Source organism: Ambystoma mexicanum, chromosome 5q, assembly GCF_040938575.1.
Source record: "Ambystoma mexicanum isolate Mex_15411 chromosome 5q, UKY_AmexF1_1, whole genome shotgun sequence".
NCBI lineage: Eukaryota > Metazoa > Chordata > Amphibia > Caudata > Ambystomatidae > Ambystoma > Ambystoma mexicanum.
This window is the reverse complement of record NC_090933.1, coordinates 1,077,892,448-1,077,907,407: the sequence shown is the minus strand read 5'-3', so window position 1 is coordinate 1,077,907,407 and position 14,960 is coordinate 1,077,892,448. Positions and strand designations below refer to the sequence as shown.

General features: G+C 42.8%; 1 protein-coding gene across 2 annotated transcripts in view; it reads right to left on the bottom strand.

The window, feature by feature from the left end:
* NTAQ1 (N-terminal glutamine amidase 1) overlaps positions 1-14,960 on the bottom strand; it is a 418,708-nt gene that overhangs the window by 354,929 nt on the left and 48,819 nt on the right. For both annotated transcript variants that reach the window (XM_069621585.1, XM_069621584.1), the window contains exon 2: positions 13,182-13,281. In XM_069621585.1, the coding sequence (XP_069477686.1) occupies positions 13,182-13,281 (100 nt within the window). The remainder of the gene's footprint in view (positions 1-13,181; positions 13,282-14,960) is intronic.

The window sequence follows — 14,960 nt, the reverse complement described above, 5'->3', positions numbered from 1 at the left end:
CATTAGACAATCAAGCCTGGGTGGACATTTGGACCGGAGCCCATTCATCTTCTTTCTGTTTCACTAACCGGGAATGTGCGTATAAACTCCTTCTCCATTGGTACTACTCCACATCATGTCTCCATCGGTTTAATCAATCACTTAGCCCCCTATGTTGGTGTAATTGCGGACAGCCTGGGTCATACATACATATGTGGTGGATCTGCCCCACTGCTCAACCCTTCTGGATCACATGCATAGCCGCCATAAAAGACATTTCCCAATAGCCTGGAAATACTCTTACTGGGCTTAGCAGTCCCGGGAAAAACCGCCAAACTCCTCACCCAATTGCTATTAGCAGCAAGGATTATGATGGCTCGCACTTGGAAGACGTACGAGGGCCCCACACTGAACCTGTGGTGGACCAAGCTCTGGGACATCTTGGTGGCGGAAAAGGTTACTGCATCCAGGGCCAGTCTCCTAGATCGGTTCACGGATGTTTGTGCCCCACTTATAGACTACGACCAGAAATTCCCGGACCAAACCTGCAAACCTCATGTGGCTCAACTGACCTTACAGGATATCCTCAGACTAATCCCACAGGCCCCGGACTGAGGGGAACAAGGGAAAGCCTTAATGAGCGGACGGAGGATGGAGGTGGGACTGGAGGATGCTGGGATAATCAAGGGATTATTTGTGTATTCCCTAAAAAAGATTCTGTGATGTCATGATACACGGTATGCTTTTGTCTATATGCTATCGCTGCATGTGCAACCGTTTCCAAAATAAACAAGTTAACGTTTTTTTTTATTTTTATTGTGATATAACCACTTTTAGGTTTTTTACACACACTTCTTAATCAAATTTGCACAAAGTTCATTACAACAAATTCATACAATTCTCACATAATAAAAGTAGAATAAAAGAAAAATGTATTGAACAATAACAACCAAAAGTATAATAAACATACTAACACATCTCCTACCCACAACAACAATTAATTTACCAGTATTTTTGTGGAATGAAACCTGTGTGTTGTAGTACTCTTATTACATTTAATGTCAATTTGGTCTCATGGCCGACAATCATTCTTTCCCAAAAGGCACTTGATGACAACCGGTAAAGTGACCCAACTGAGTTACCCAGGTATTCAACCCTAATGTCCCAGGTACCTTTGCAGAATCTCAATAAGTGCTCAAGCGTTTGTTTACTTGGATCCGAGCACTCCGTGCATAGACTCCTAGATGCTTCTGTGAGTCCCCATTTGGTCAAAACTGAGCCCGTCTTGATCAAATTCAGACGTACTCATGAAATTCTGCCTTCCTTTTACATCTGGGAACTTCGTCAGATACCTTCGAACAAAACCCTGCTTTTTCCCATACTTGAAAAAAGATGTAGGGATGGAAGATGGCCGCACCATGTCTGATGTAGTAATCCAGTCACTTGTTGTCAGGGCTTTCTTGACCTTTAATGGGTTTATGATCAGTGTATGTTTATCTTGTTCACAGTAGATCAATAGATCTTCTGCCACCTACTTGAGTTCTCTCAAAGTTAGGGAGGTGTCTGAATTCAGATTATCCAGAAAGTCTTTGTACAATGTTTTTGTCATTGGCACCAAAATGGACCTATATAAGGAAAGCAATTTCCACTGTGCTGCGATCTTAAGAGATTTTAAACCTAATTTGTATCTGAGTGTAGCCGTCTGAAGGCTTCTAGGCAAACCTAGTACCTGCTTCCAAATATAGCTCTCCACTTTTTGCCAATCTATTGACCATAAGAGAGGTTTTGCCTCGATTCCATATAATAGCACGGAAATAGTTTTTGCCACATAACATTTTATTATTGGCATGATGGAGAATTTACCGTACAAACTCGAGATCTTCGTCATTTGTGCTATCAATTGTGTACATTTGGCCAGTAATTCTCCGTACTATGTCCCAACTGTAGGGACCGCGTGCAGGGTGAATCCAAGGTATATCACTTCTTTTACCACAGGGATTAAACAACCACCTATTGACCAAGAATATCTGGTTCCTTTATTACCCTTACCTCACAAGGCTACAACCCTTGATTTCTCCGGGTTTACCACCAGATCATTTGCTTTCATATACAAATCAAGCGCCTTCAGCAGTCTTTGCAGACCGACAGAAGTCCTGTCTAGCAGAACAATGTCGTCTGCATACATAAGCCATTTTATGGCTATTGAGCCCACCTTAGTACTTGCCAATGCAGAGGACTCTATAAACTGTCCAAAGTCTGCCAGATAAAACTTAAAGAGAAATGGTGCCACCATACACCCTTGTCTGATTCCCCTGTTTACGCTAATATAATCTGACAGATATCCAGCTGGATTAAGTCTTACTCTAGCTGAATTTCCTTCATGAAGGTTTACTAGAATATTTGTCAGAGCTTTCGGGGCCCCTTTCTGCTCCATCTTAAGCCAGAGCTTGTCCCGATTCACCATATCAGAGGCGCTCGACAGTTCAACAAACGCAACACAGAGTCTACATACATTGTTTTTATCTTTATGGTTTGTTAGGGAGGCAAGTATTATACCATTCAAGGATGGTGAGTGACCTCTTCTAAACCTTGTCTGTTGTTTGGGAATTATATTGTTTTCTTTTGCCCAGGTTTCTAGTTCTTTTAGTACTAGACTGGTGAACAATTTGCTCTCCACGTCCAGCAACGTAATTGGCCTGTAGCTTGTTGGATTTCTACGATCTCCCTTCTTGAAGATAGGGACTATAATTGCCGACCTCCAAGAGGGGGGAATTGATCTATTGTCTATCACTCCCCTAAATAGTGTATACAGGATTTCTGCCCCACAGGACCCCATTTCCTTTGAGAACTTGATAGGTGAGGCCATTGGGGCCCGCAGATCTAGACGAAGAGGATTTATTGATCAGATTTAATATGTCCTCCCTATCGAAGCTCAACCCCCAATTTCCTCCACCCTCTTTGAATGTTGGCACTCCCTGTGGTTTGTGATATTTGTCACCAAAATCGGTCAACCAGCTCAATTCTGGCACATTATTCATTTGGACCGTATCTTGGTCGGTTTTAAGTGAGTTGATAAGTGACCAGAAATTGCGTGATGAATTATTTTTCAAGGCACGCAACATTTCTTCTCCATCATTTTGCCACAGCTCTTCTCTATGATGTCTGGACCAACTCCTTAAATTGTTTTTGATTCTTTTTGTCTCTATTGCAAGGTCTAATTTGTTAAGCGATATTCAATCAACACTACAGCTAAGTCAATGCCTAGTCTGGGATGCTGAGGAAAACCCTTATTGATGTATTTTTATGTCCAGTTCAGTACTCTGGATGACAACTCTTGTATAACACCCCCCTCTTAGAATCCCCCTGACCCCACTGAGCCAAGAAGTAGGTTTGTTTTGCAAATTAAAAGGTTTATTTGAAAATGTAAACAATATATATATATATCACACTTCTATAAATAAATTGATAATGGATATTACACTTGTGAATATGAGCAGTAATCAGCAAGAGGTAACTTATGAATAGGAACAGAAGAATAAGGTGGGAAAGAATGCTTTATATGGTTCAAGGAAAAGCAACGATGAATGAAATGCAGTACAGAAAATAACTTGATATGGCTTCAACAAAAGACAATGTAATCACTTTTCCTTGACAATTCACTCCCCCACCTATGCAATGTAAAAAATGGAAGGAGAGCACACAGTCTTCAAGAATCCCAACAAAATGCAATATGAAATGCAGTTCCCCCCCAGCAAGCCTAGAGGAAACAGGCAGAAGTTTGAAAGACAGGCCCAAAATGCTTTTAAATGTGATGGCAATGGATGGGAAAACGTGCTAACTGATTTTAATTCCCTCTAGAGATTCAGGGTGAGTGAGAGATGCTTGTTGGTATTAGTTCAGGCTCACTTTAGCAATGCTCTATGAGTTATTACCAGGTTGCAAACGGATTTTTAACAAAGGAAAGAATGGAGCTGCTATTTTGACAAGTGGAGAAATTAAGCCAAATCGCAATTCGCGTTAAATTTCGCGAGTGTGTAAATCGCGATTGCGGAAAAAGTATTTCGTTCCTAGCCCAAACGGTTCCAGAGATACGGACGATTTAATAAAGGTAGATTTTCGGATTTAAAGTAAAACTCAAAAGGACAGGTGACAGTTTGCAGCTTTAGAATGACAGATGACAGCTCGCAGCTTTAGAATGACAGATGTCAGGATTACTAGGAGGCAGTTCTACTTAGGTTAAAATAGCTTGAATTAGATTATTTTATCTAAGAGATTGGTTCTGCACAGTTCTGCTAGGTACTCACAATATAAATTTGAACTAGGCCTCGTCACAGATCTGGTGAACACGTCCGGCGGCGGTTCTGTCTGCTCGGCAGGTCAATCAGGCACTGGTTCTGCTCACAGCGATCCGGATCTCTGGTTCTGCTCACAGCGGTCTGGGTCAGCTCTGCGGTTCTGGCAAAAGTTCTTGGCACAGAATTCAAACAGCTCGCCTGGCTGTGGAATAGTTTGCAGATGATTTTAAGGATGCTGAGGCCTGCTGAGAAGAGTTCTCAGTGTGTGGGTTTAGGCCATTGCTTTAAGTTCTGAAGTAAAGTTCTGGTCTTTGGAGATTGATGGATGTGAAGTCTGGAGTCTCCCGGCAGAGCGTCCCGCAGAAAATGGAATTGAATGTCCCTACCTGTCCCAGCAGTCTCTTTTTATGTGTTTTGGAAGTGGGTGTGTGCCTGGCATAACTGAGCCTGCCCCTCTACTTGTCATTGGCCCAATTCTCCCCTCTCCCATGATTGGGGGAAGGAAATGGATTGTCATCATGATGAGGTCTGTTTATGGGTCAGAGGATCCTCCCCATGTCAATTTGCCCACAAATCTATATTTGATTCAAATACATATTTCCCAGATACAAAATGTGTTGAAATTACATGTACACATTATATATTCCTTATGGTCCATGCTTGTCCGCCTCTGATCTTCCTGGGGGCCTGCATTAAAAAATGACAACATTTTGTGCTTTTTGACTGGTTTACCAATATCAGACATTTACCAAAAATTACACACATGTGCGCAAGGAGTATGGACATTAATTGATGAAGTGTCAGATTTTTAACATGCAGACATTTGGAGTAAGACCCTATTTTCTGCTAGCAACCCCCCAGCATACACCACAGGGTCCTAACACCTCTTAAAACGTGCACAGAAAAAAAAATCACAAGAATAATGATATTACTTATATAATTCTGACAAGTCCGTACTATGAATTATCTATCTTTTTAAAATTATGCCCTGGTCAAACAGGGGTGTGGCTTCCTACATCACATGGTGGAATAACTGGTTTATCCACTTCCCCCAAGCTCAGCTGGCTCTCACAGGCACTTCTCCTCCCACTTCTCCCAAGAGGAAGCCACTTTACGGCCCCCCCAATATAACATTTGCCTGAGTCCATTGTTCAGTTTCCTGCAGTCCCCAGGTAATTCAATCAGAGAGGTGTCACCTCCTTTTTGTGGGGGCAGCAGAATGCAGCCAGGCCTGGGAACACAGCTGTTGATCCAGTTTCAACTCCTGTCGGGGGTAGTTGTCAGGCAGAATCCAGTTTCATTAAGCCAGGCTTCAGCTAAATGTCACTTTTTGTTCCCAGTTTTCTACATTCAAATCAAACTGACAATTTTTACACATGCAGCTAGAATGCTGATTCTAAGTTCAAAACTATGACATTTCAACAGTTACAAACTATGTGACACTCAAATGTAGGTGCCTCATTTAATTTAAACATTTCGATTTTAGTGGTTTTCAGTTCAGTTTAAGTTAAGCTGCTGACCTCTACAGCTCAGCCAGTTTTGTTATGAACATTGTTTTGGGCTATTTTTCTTTCCAGATTTTGTATGCACACAAAACTTCATTCTGCCAAATGTCTGCTGGTGTTCAGTGAGATTTTTGAATACCCTGCAATGTTTCAAGTAGGCATTTTGAGCTTGCATTCAGAGAAACCAAGGTGATTTCAAAGCGCTTTTTAAGCTAACAGGCACTGCTGTTTTTCCTTTGGCACACATTCCACTCATGGCACCCCTGGCCCATCACGCTCGCACTGGTGGGTGGAAGGTTAGGCGACCATTTTGGTGTGCGCACAAACTGCGCGGTTCTCCTGGATTCTGGCGCACATGTGGGCTTTTTGGCCATCTTGGATTTTCTAAGCCCACAGCACCAAATGTTGCAGCTTAATGACACAAACGTGGGTCAATACACCTGACAAATGTACTTCTTGCCATCTCTCTTGCTATTCTTAGTTGTCTCCGTGTCTCATATTTTTTTGCCCATATTGCTTCATCAAAATGATGTTTGTGGGCTTGCTGATGACCCTTCTGAATATTCTTTGGGCAGTCAATTGACCATATGAATTCATGGAAAGTTAGCGGCTTACAATTTTTATATAAGACTTCAGGAGATTCCCCATTATAGAGTCTGTCCAGACCATCATTTAGACGAGCGCCTTCTCTCTGATATTTAACCAGGCGGTTTTTCTGGGCGTTTACAACTACTCGATTGTCCCATACCTCTATTACATCTCTACAGCTTCAACTTATTTGTGTTACCAGTCACTTATGGTCACTTGTACTTCCATCTTTTACTGAGAAATGTGTGCATTTCCCAAACCAATTTGTCGATAAAAAGACATAATCCAGTGTTGACTCTGTCTTCCCCCTCCCCCATGTGGTGGCAGGCGGAACGTCCCCTTCTACAGATCCATTTAGAAGTTTTAAATCCCACTCGTCAAAGAAGTCCAACCACTTTCTGCCATTAGTTGTTATTTCATTCATTCTTCCATCGCCGCATTTATGTTTAATTTTAATGCATTGTGAGTTTAGGTCCCCTGCAGCTACTATAAAGGGGTAAGTAATCCTGATGTCACTAAGGACTACCGAGATCGACTCCAGAAATTCCAACAATTTTTCACTGGCCGGGTTCCAATATAAGTTGATCATTATTATCTCCTTAGATGGTATATCGCTGGGGAGAGTGACTGCTTTCACCACAAGAATTCCTTCTTGTTTACAGGGTAGAGCTGTTATTTCATTAAATAAGACCCTTCTACAAGCGATCAATAGACCCCCATCGTTGTACCCTTGGCTTTACTACATGCTGCTTGAATTACCAGGTTGAAACCCTCAAGTTCTGGTGTGTTAACTAGCCAGGTTTTCTGTAGTAGAATCAAGTCACTCTCCCCAAATAACAAAGCTCTCATTTTGTTGTTTCTGAATGAGCTGGACTCTTGTGTGTTCCAACTAGGGATCCTTACATTTTTACTACTAAAGAGACGCCTGCACTACCCCCAGCTCTGACAGACTTGCATGATTATTTCTGGTAACATCGGCCAGGATAATGGTTGTGACCCCTCTTTAGATTGGCAATCTTTCATTGTTTGCTGCCTGACTTGTACTAGTGAATTCCCTGGACAGCTCCATTTTCCTCGGCCCCTTCAACTCCTGTACCATAAAATGGCAATTTGTCATGGAATTCTAGACCCAAACAACGTAACTTTTTTGCCACATTGAGGAAAGCTTTGACCCCCATTTTAGAAACAAATCCCACTTCGACTCAACTTGTACGGCCCGGTTCTGGGAAACAGACATATTCAATATGTTTTGTTGAAAATAGATATAATTCAGGAAGTTTTTTTACTAATGACAGGATCGCTCCCCTATTCAAAGGTTTGCCGGACTGTCTATTTTTTTCATTAGTAAACCATAGTCTCGGGACAGCATAAGGGGCTAGCTCTTCTTGACAGTTTACAATTCTCACAGTCACAGCTACAGAAGATTGGTTTGTCGCTGGTGGAAACGTACTCCCTTCATTTTCAGCTCCTACGAATTGGTCTGGTTTCTTAGTCTCTAATTTGGGTAAGGGGTCTTCAACCTCGCCCTGTAAATATTCTGTTTGGGTTTTCGGAATTTCTGTTGGACCTCCAGCTTTTGCTCTTGTCATGTTAAATATTGGAGCAGTCTTCAAGCCGATCTCTTTCTGTGTTGGAGCTTTAGGAACAATTTTCTGTTTGGGTAACAATATTGGTGCCAATTTAAGCAATTTCCCTGTTTTCTTTGATCTGACAGCATCCTGTTGCTGTGGGTTTTTATCTACGTTTGCTGATTTCCCTTCTGTCTGGGTACCCGTAGATTTTTTATCCGTTTGTGCCCCTTCTACTTTTTCTGAGACAATACCAGCTTGAGTTTTTTTTGCTTTGTTGTTTTTTTTGCTTTTTTGTTCTTGTTCCGCCCTGAACTTCCTGGATGGGGGGTTCAACTCCCAGGTTTCGATCATTCATTTCCAGTTCAATATGATTTCCAGGTTTCTTCTTCTGGTCCGAGATCCCCTTTACAAAACTATTTACATTTGATTTCTTTGTTTTAGGACCCTTCATGTTTTTTGTTTTCTTATCCTGTCTACACCTAGACTTAGATGACATTTGATTTGATTTTTGATTTTTCCGCCCTTCACTTCTCCGTCTCTTATATGATTGCTGTGTACTCATCTTCCGTGGAGTTACACTTCCAAGTACTTCTTGTGCTGATATCTCAATTTTTTCATCTTGGTTTTCTGGAGGCTGTTCCAATGATAGGTCTGCAACCTGTGGTTGGTAGCACAAAAGCAACGGTTTTTTAGGAAAGAGTATTTTTAATGCTTGAAGAAATCAAGAGAGGGTAGGTCACTTCTAGTTCAAAAGGGCATGGTATTACAGGAAAAATAGCAACTCCAAAGGGGATAAGAGCTTCACTGTTCAGAACTGGGGATTAGATTCTGGAACTGTGAGATGATGGTCCGATGTAGATCGGGGTAGTTGTCCATTTTCTGTGTTCTGTGTGGTTTCTTTAATGGTTCCCGTGGGTAACAGAAAAACAGAGGTGTTGACCGTTTGGAGATGCACAAGGGTTAAAACACAGGGGAAACTTCTTTAGCCAAGGGGCCAAGAGATGGGAGAGAGCTCTTCTAAAAATGCACCCTCATAGCATCTGGGGGTGTACTGGAAAGGTTGTTCGGGCAATATCTGGTTCATTCCTATTGAGATATTTGCTGTAGGTCATGAGAGCCCTCATGACCTGTAGGGCCGACCGGTTTCAATGGCTACTAGTGATTAGAACCATCTTCCTCAGGACCGTTGTTCAACATAAGGAATCAATCGAGGTTTCAGGGATGTGAAACCAGGGCAATAGCTGGTGCACGTCCGCCTGTGGGCGTCTGCTCGTGGCGCTGCTGCAGCTCAGAAGGCGGCAGAATTCTTCCATCACAGACTCGATAGAGGAGTATCATCAGCCTGTGTACTCAGTCCTGGCGGAACGTCATCTTTTTTAATTTCATTTTCCTGATGTTTTGGAGGATTTGTTGTTTGTATGGAATTGATTTTTGATAGCAAATCCTTTATTTCTGAGTCTTCCTTCAGCAGAGAGGTTAATTGTTGTTTAATTTCAATTAGGTCTTCACTTTGTTTAGAGAATCTGTCTTCCATCTTTATCAGTGTAGGCAATACTGAGCAATCTATTACATAGCTTTGACCTACAACTGTAAATTCAAATTGCTCGATGTCCTTAGTCATTCCCATTAGGATCCCTGTGTACGTCTGCACATCCCTTTTCAAAAGTTCAAAAACCTTCACCAGTGAATTCAGAACATAGTTCAGTGCTGGTAGGGTTGGATCCCCTTCCTTAGGATCTTGGTTCTCACCTCCAAGGGCTGCCCTTGGTCTATGGGCTAAGTGATTTATTTTTAATTCGTCAAACGTAGCTGGCTCTCTTCTAAAGGCCTCTGTTGAGTTCAGTCTCTCTCCTTGGTATAATGGATTTTGAGTTAGGCTCAGCAGATGATCAGGAGTCCTTGAAAGATCCATTACTGAGACTGGTAGTTCTAATTGTCTGTGCTCAGCCGTTGAATTGGGACCCTGACTTGAGAGCCTCAAGCAGTTTGAGGTGAGGACACTCAGGCTGTTATGTCTGCGTCTCTGGAAGTAGTGATCAATGGTCCCTTTTATATTTGTTGATGTCAAAGTAAAATCCTTTGATGATGTAGATAGGAGATTTTTATGGTAAATCTCAGGAATAGCGCTGATTAACTTATTCCTTGCCTTGCCTGCTCAAGTACATCGCCAGTGCCTGGATCTGCCACTGGCCGATTGGCATGTTGTGTCGATGTCTGCCAAATCTTTGGAGGCATAATTACCCTCATGAGCTAATTCAAATCAGGGCAAGCAGAAAGAACAGTAGAACAGTGAGAATGACCTCAATAAAACATTTAGGTTCTTCCCTGATGCTGGGGAATTCCTTACCCCAGTTACAAAAATGTCCAGGAGTCTATGGAACATGAACAGTAAGCAAGCCGGGATCTTCTCCTTCTCATGAAGGGGACACCAGCATCTGCCTAAGGGGAGCCTAAATTAGTGAAGCTTCTGCCCCATATGCCACCCCTCATCACTGATGGGATGTAAGAGGAAGGTACAATGGGCATCTGTATAAAACCAGGAACATGAAGTGCTAGGTCCTGGTTGCACCAGTGCATTTGATACTGGCTCTTGTTGTGGTCGTATGACAGGTGCCTGAGCAATTACCTACCTGTGGGCATTCAGAGCTGCTGCTTGCCCCCCGGGTTTGCGGTGGACGTGCTAGTAAACAAATCAGTATCTTCAGCAGACGCTTGATCTTGTTTGGTCTTGCTTCTCCTCCTATTTCTCATGTATTATTTGGGGGCATAGTAGAATGGATGACTCCTCAGCCCATCTTCCCCTTGGAAACTTCTGTCCTCTCAGCCCTTCATTTAGATCTTTTAACCCTCTGATTTTCTGTGCATTCTGTCTAGCTGTTGACTCTTCGCTGTAGCCATCTGGCATATGTGCCCCGTTGTCTCTGAATCACCTTCCCTTTCTGCTCCTCCAGGGTGTGCCTCAAAGCTGCCAGCTTATCCAAATTAAAACTACCCTCTCTACTGGGAACTGAGAGGTTTGGCTGTCCTGCATTAACAGGTGCCAGACATTGAGAAACTTGCTTGTAGCACTATTGTTATTAGCATACATAAAGTAAGCAGCTGTACCTTAGAGGGGGTTCTTCCACCTGCTGAGACTGTGGTTTGCCCATGCCTGTCCCTCATTTCAGTACCGCTCACTCATTAACATTTGCCCCTGTACCACTCACGCCATGACTCGACTCCACAGAGAGGTGATGAAAGGTTCATAAGGTCACCTTGCTCTGTACTTTCCCTGAGTGACCCTACTCATTCCTGGCAAAATATTTTGAACAGCGACCTATAGCAGAACTAGCAATAGTTTGGGATCCACAAACCTTTTACCAGACCAAAGACCAAAATACACCAGAGAATGTCAGATTTATACCAGAACAGAGTAAATATAGGGCACCCATAATCATGATAATGAGCGAGGGCAGAAATAAACAGCAAAACCAGATAACCAACCCTGCACGCCCAACCTGTATTTGTGTAACCTTGAAATAAATCAGCATCTTGTTTAACTATCATTAAAAACTCTTGACTCTCCTAAGAGAACCACGCAAACGAACCACTTGCGGTCATCCTTCTCCCAACTACCCATTGAAGTTTTCAGTTAGGATCCCTTACCTTGTATTTCTATTGTACACTGGAGCATTCGAGAGGACACATCTCACAAGCTCGGCTGTGCACCAGAACTATCAGAAACCAGACGCATGCCTCAGTTTCAAGAGATGACAAACAGAGGCAATTTATTAATCGGCTTTGAAGTCAAGGAAACAGCATCAAGCATCTAGCATAGCCCCACCAAAACAACCTGTACCGCCCTCTTGGCCTCTTTTATCTATAGTTGACCAGAGAAACTTTGAGAATATTGCGATTAGGCCTTGCGGCACACTCGTCCCACCGCAGGCCAAAACAATGCCCCCATTCATAAACACTTCAGTCCTTCGTTACCGTCCAATACTGGATATGGTCATGGTGACGTCTTCCGGTCAAGCAGATCCCGGACAAGGGACATAACCCTCCACTCTCAATGACTTCTGGTCTTGCCTACTGAGCCAAGGGGCTTTAGACCTCAAACCCCATGACAAGTGCTGGTGGCAAAGAACACATTACTGTCCCATTTGGTCTGAACCAGTTCTTACCGCTGCACACAAGTCATTGACCTTGTCCTAGTAACCGGGCTGGTCAGAGACCTACTGTCGTCCATGCTCATGAGCATGCGTGAATGAGTCCATAGTTTAACAAGCATTGTCAATGGAAAATATGGGGATGGCATAATAAAGGCTGCTAAAAACAAAAAATATTGAGGGCCAAAGGGGAAAGAAATGATATTATTGGCAGGGGTGGGGAGACGGGTACATTATATTCAATTGTAGATAACTTCACCTGGAAAGAAATACCTACCGCCCCACCTCTGTAGTTTGAACTTTATTTACTTAATAATCTTCGATCACAAAAGCATACTGTGACTAGTTCAAAAGACTCTGTTAGGAGCACCTTGATGCATAGAAAGAAAATCAAGAGAGAGTCGAGCCCAAAGGAAAAAATCTGTGTGAATCGAATGGATTGATGCGATTGAGTGCAGCCAACAGGTCACAGAGAATAAAGTGAGTCAAATTTTGCCATGTAGGGTGACTAATTGCAGAAAGACGATGAGCAAAACAGTACCAGACTCACAAGAAGATAAATATTACAAGGAAAGGAAAATCCAAAGCAAAATCTCTCTATTGCCAGTTTTAAATTGAATAAAATAAACAACTGATAATACTGGATGGCAATTCTTACCTCAGAGAATAATTCTGAAATTGTGTCAGCTAGCTTGATTAGAGTATGCAGGCCTTACACCAGAAATATATTAATTTGCTTTTTTTTATTAGAGAATTCATAACTGCTTATCTCCACTTGTAATTTCCATTGCAATGTATACTGTGATTTCTATTAGTTAAGCCTTATCTCAAAGCAGATTTAACAAATCACACCACATCAGTAAGCCCATTATCCTCCTGGAAGTGGATGAACACTTCCATCAGCACAAATGGTTTCTGAGGTGTGTTAGACACTGAGGGCAGGTTGCGTTTTTGGACATTTATAACAACCACAGTAACTTATGAACAAAACATGGTATTAACACACACAGCAGCAGTGCCACTTTCACACACAATGCTTTGACATGCCACTCCACCCATACACAATAGTTTAATGCTCCCAAAAAATCAACTTACCATCTTCTGATCATTGGAAATGAACACAGCGTGAAAGTCTTCTAACAGATCCTGGCCACAGTCTTTAATATGTTCACAAAGTTTCCAAACATTTTCCTCACTGAAATGTCAAAAAAACCTAATTTATTTGCATGGTAATCAAGAGAGTATGAGTACTTGTAGCATGTGAAAAATGTACATATGGATGGTGACCACACTATGACCAAAAAAACGGTTGGTACTTTAAGGAACTCATGGTGGCAACAGTAAAGACAGACACAAGTGATCACAGTTGAAATTTATAATGGGTGAGATAAACACCTAATCTAAACCTAAATCTAAGATGGGAGCAAGCTATGACCTTCAAATAATAATAAGGCAGTACTAGTTGCATCTTGTCAAATAAAAAGGGCCTATACTAAAATAAACTCTTGCCAATCCTCACTAGTAAATTACAAAAAGAGTGTGGGATAATGTTCACCAGAAAAGAAAGAAGTGTTCACCAAATAATAAGGCAGGATGGTATGTCTGGGTCTGCCTTCCATATGTTTGAAGCACGGGACAAGGCGGGACTCTCAAGCTCAGCACGAGGTTCACAGTTCAGTTCAACAATATCAAAACCCTTTGGAGGCTACGTCACCGTCTTGCAAAAGTCTCTTGCCTTAGACGGCCTGTGGTGTTTCACAATAACAAACAAACAAAAAGTTATCTCTGTGATCTTGCACCTCGGGCGATTGCTCTCCACCCCAGGATCTCCCTCCGTCGGGCTCGGATCGTTCTCGCAGTGTGGGCCTCCCTCCGTCAGGTTCACTGCGGCCTTTCTTTAACAGAGTTCATGTATTCTCTAACACAGTTCATGTATTGCTCAAAATGACAGACAAACAAAAAGTTATTTCGGTAACCTTGTACTTCACCTCTGGGATCTCCCTCCGCTGGGCTTGAATCCACCTTGCAAGTCGAGTCTCCCTCCGTCGGGTTCACTATGACTTTCCTTTAACACAGTTAACAATCTAAATGGAAAACAGGGTTCCCTTCACCTAGCTTTCCTTCGGCATCCCTTTTGTCGGGTTCACACTTGCCTCCATTCACAGTTGACAACCTTATTAGAAAGCAGGGTTCCCTTCCCCTAGCTTTCCTTTGGCAACGGGTCAGAGACTTTTGATTGTATAAGGGATTTGGTGCAACCCTCACAGGACCACTCTGACGCCTCACACCTCCGTTTCCTAGGGCCTTCTGGTTCTTGTAGTTTCAAAACAGGTCCCGGTCAGAGCCTTTCGAATGAGCCCCCACGTGGTGCTGGACCCCTCTGCATCTGGACTTCAACTGTGCTTTCTTTAAATTTCAAAATATACACACAAGCTCTTAGTCTTGCAAATTCCTCGCATTCATAAATGTTGCTACTTGCAACCTTGGGCTCAACACAGTTCGGCCTGCTATCAGGTTCCTCCGACTCACCGGCTTTGCTGAACCCGTTGGCTTCTTTGATCTCTGGAGTCAAGGATAGTACCACGGTAGCCAGCTTGCCTCTCTGTCTGCGTTATCAATACAAGAGGCCCCCCGTGTACCATTGTCGCCTACTGCTTCGCACGCCAGCTGTAACTAAGAGTCGTGTGATTCCCCTTTCAGAGGCTTCGCGGGTCTGAGTTGAAAAGGGATAGGGTAACTCCCCCTTTGTCGTTCTTCCACGTCTCATTGCTTTCCTTCTCCATTTGTGCGACCGGTTTGGTGTAGCTGTCTCCTCGTGCCTTCGACCTTGTTCAAAGTGTGCTTTCGTGCTCTGCCTTTTATCCCTGTGGGGAA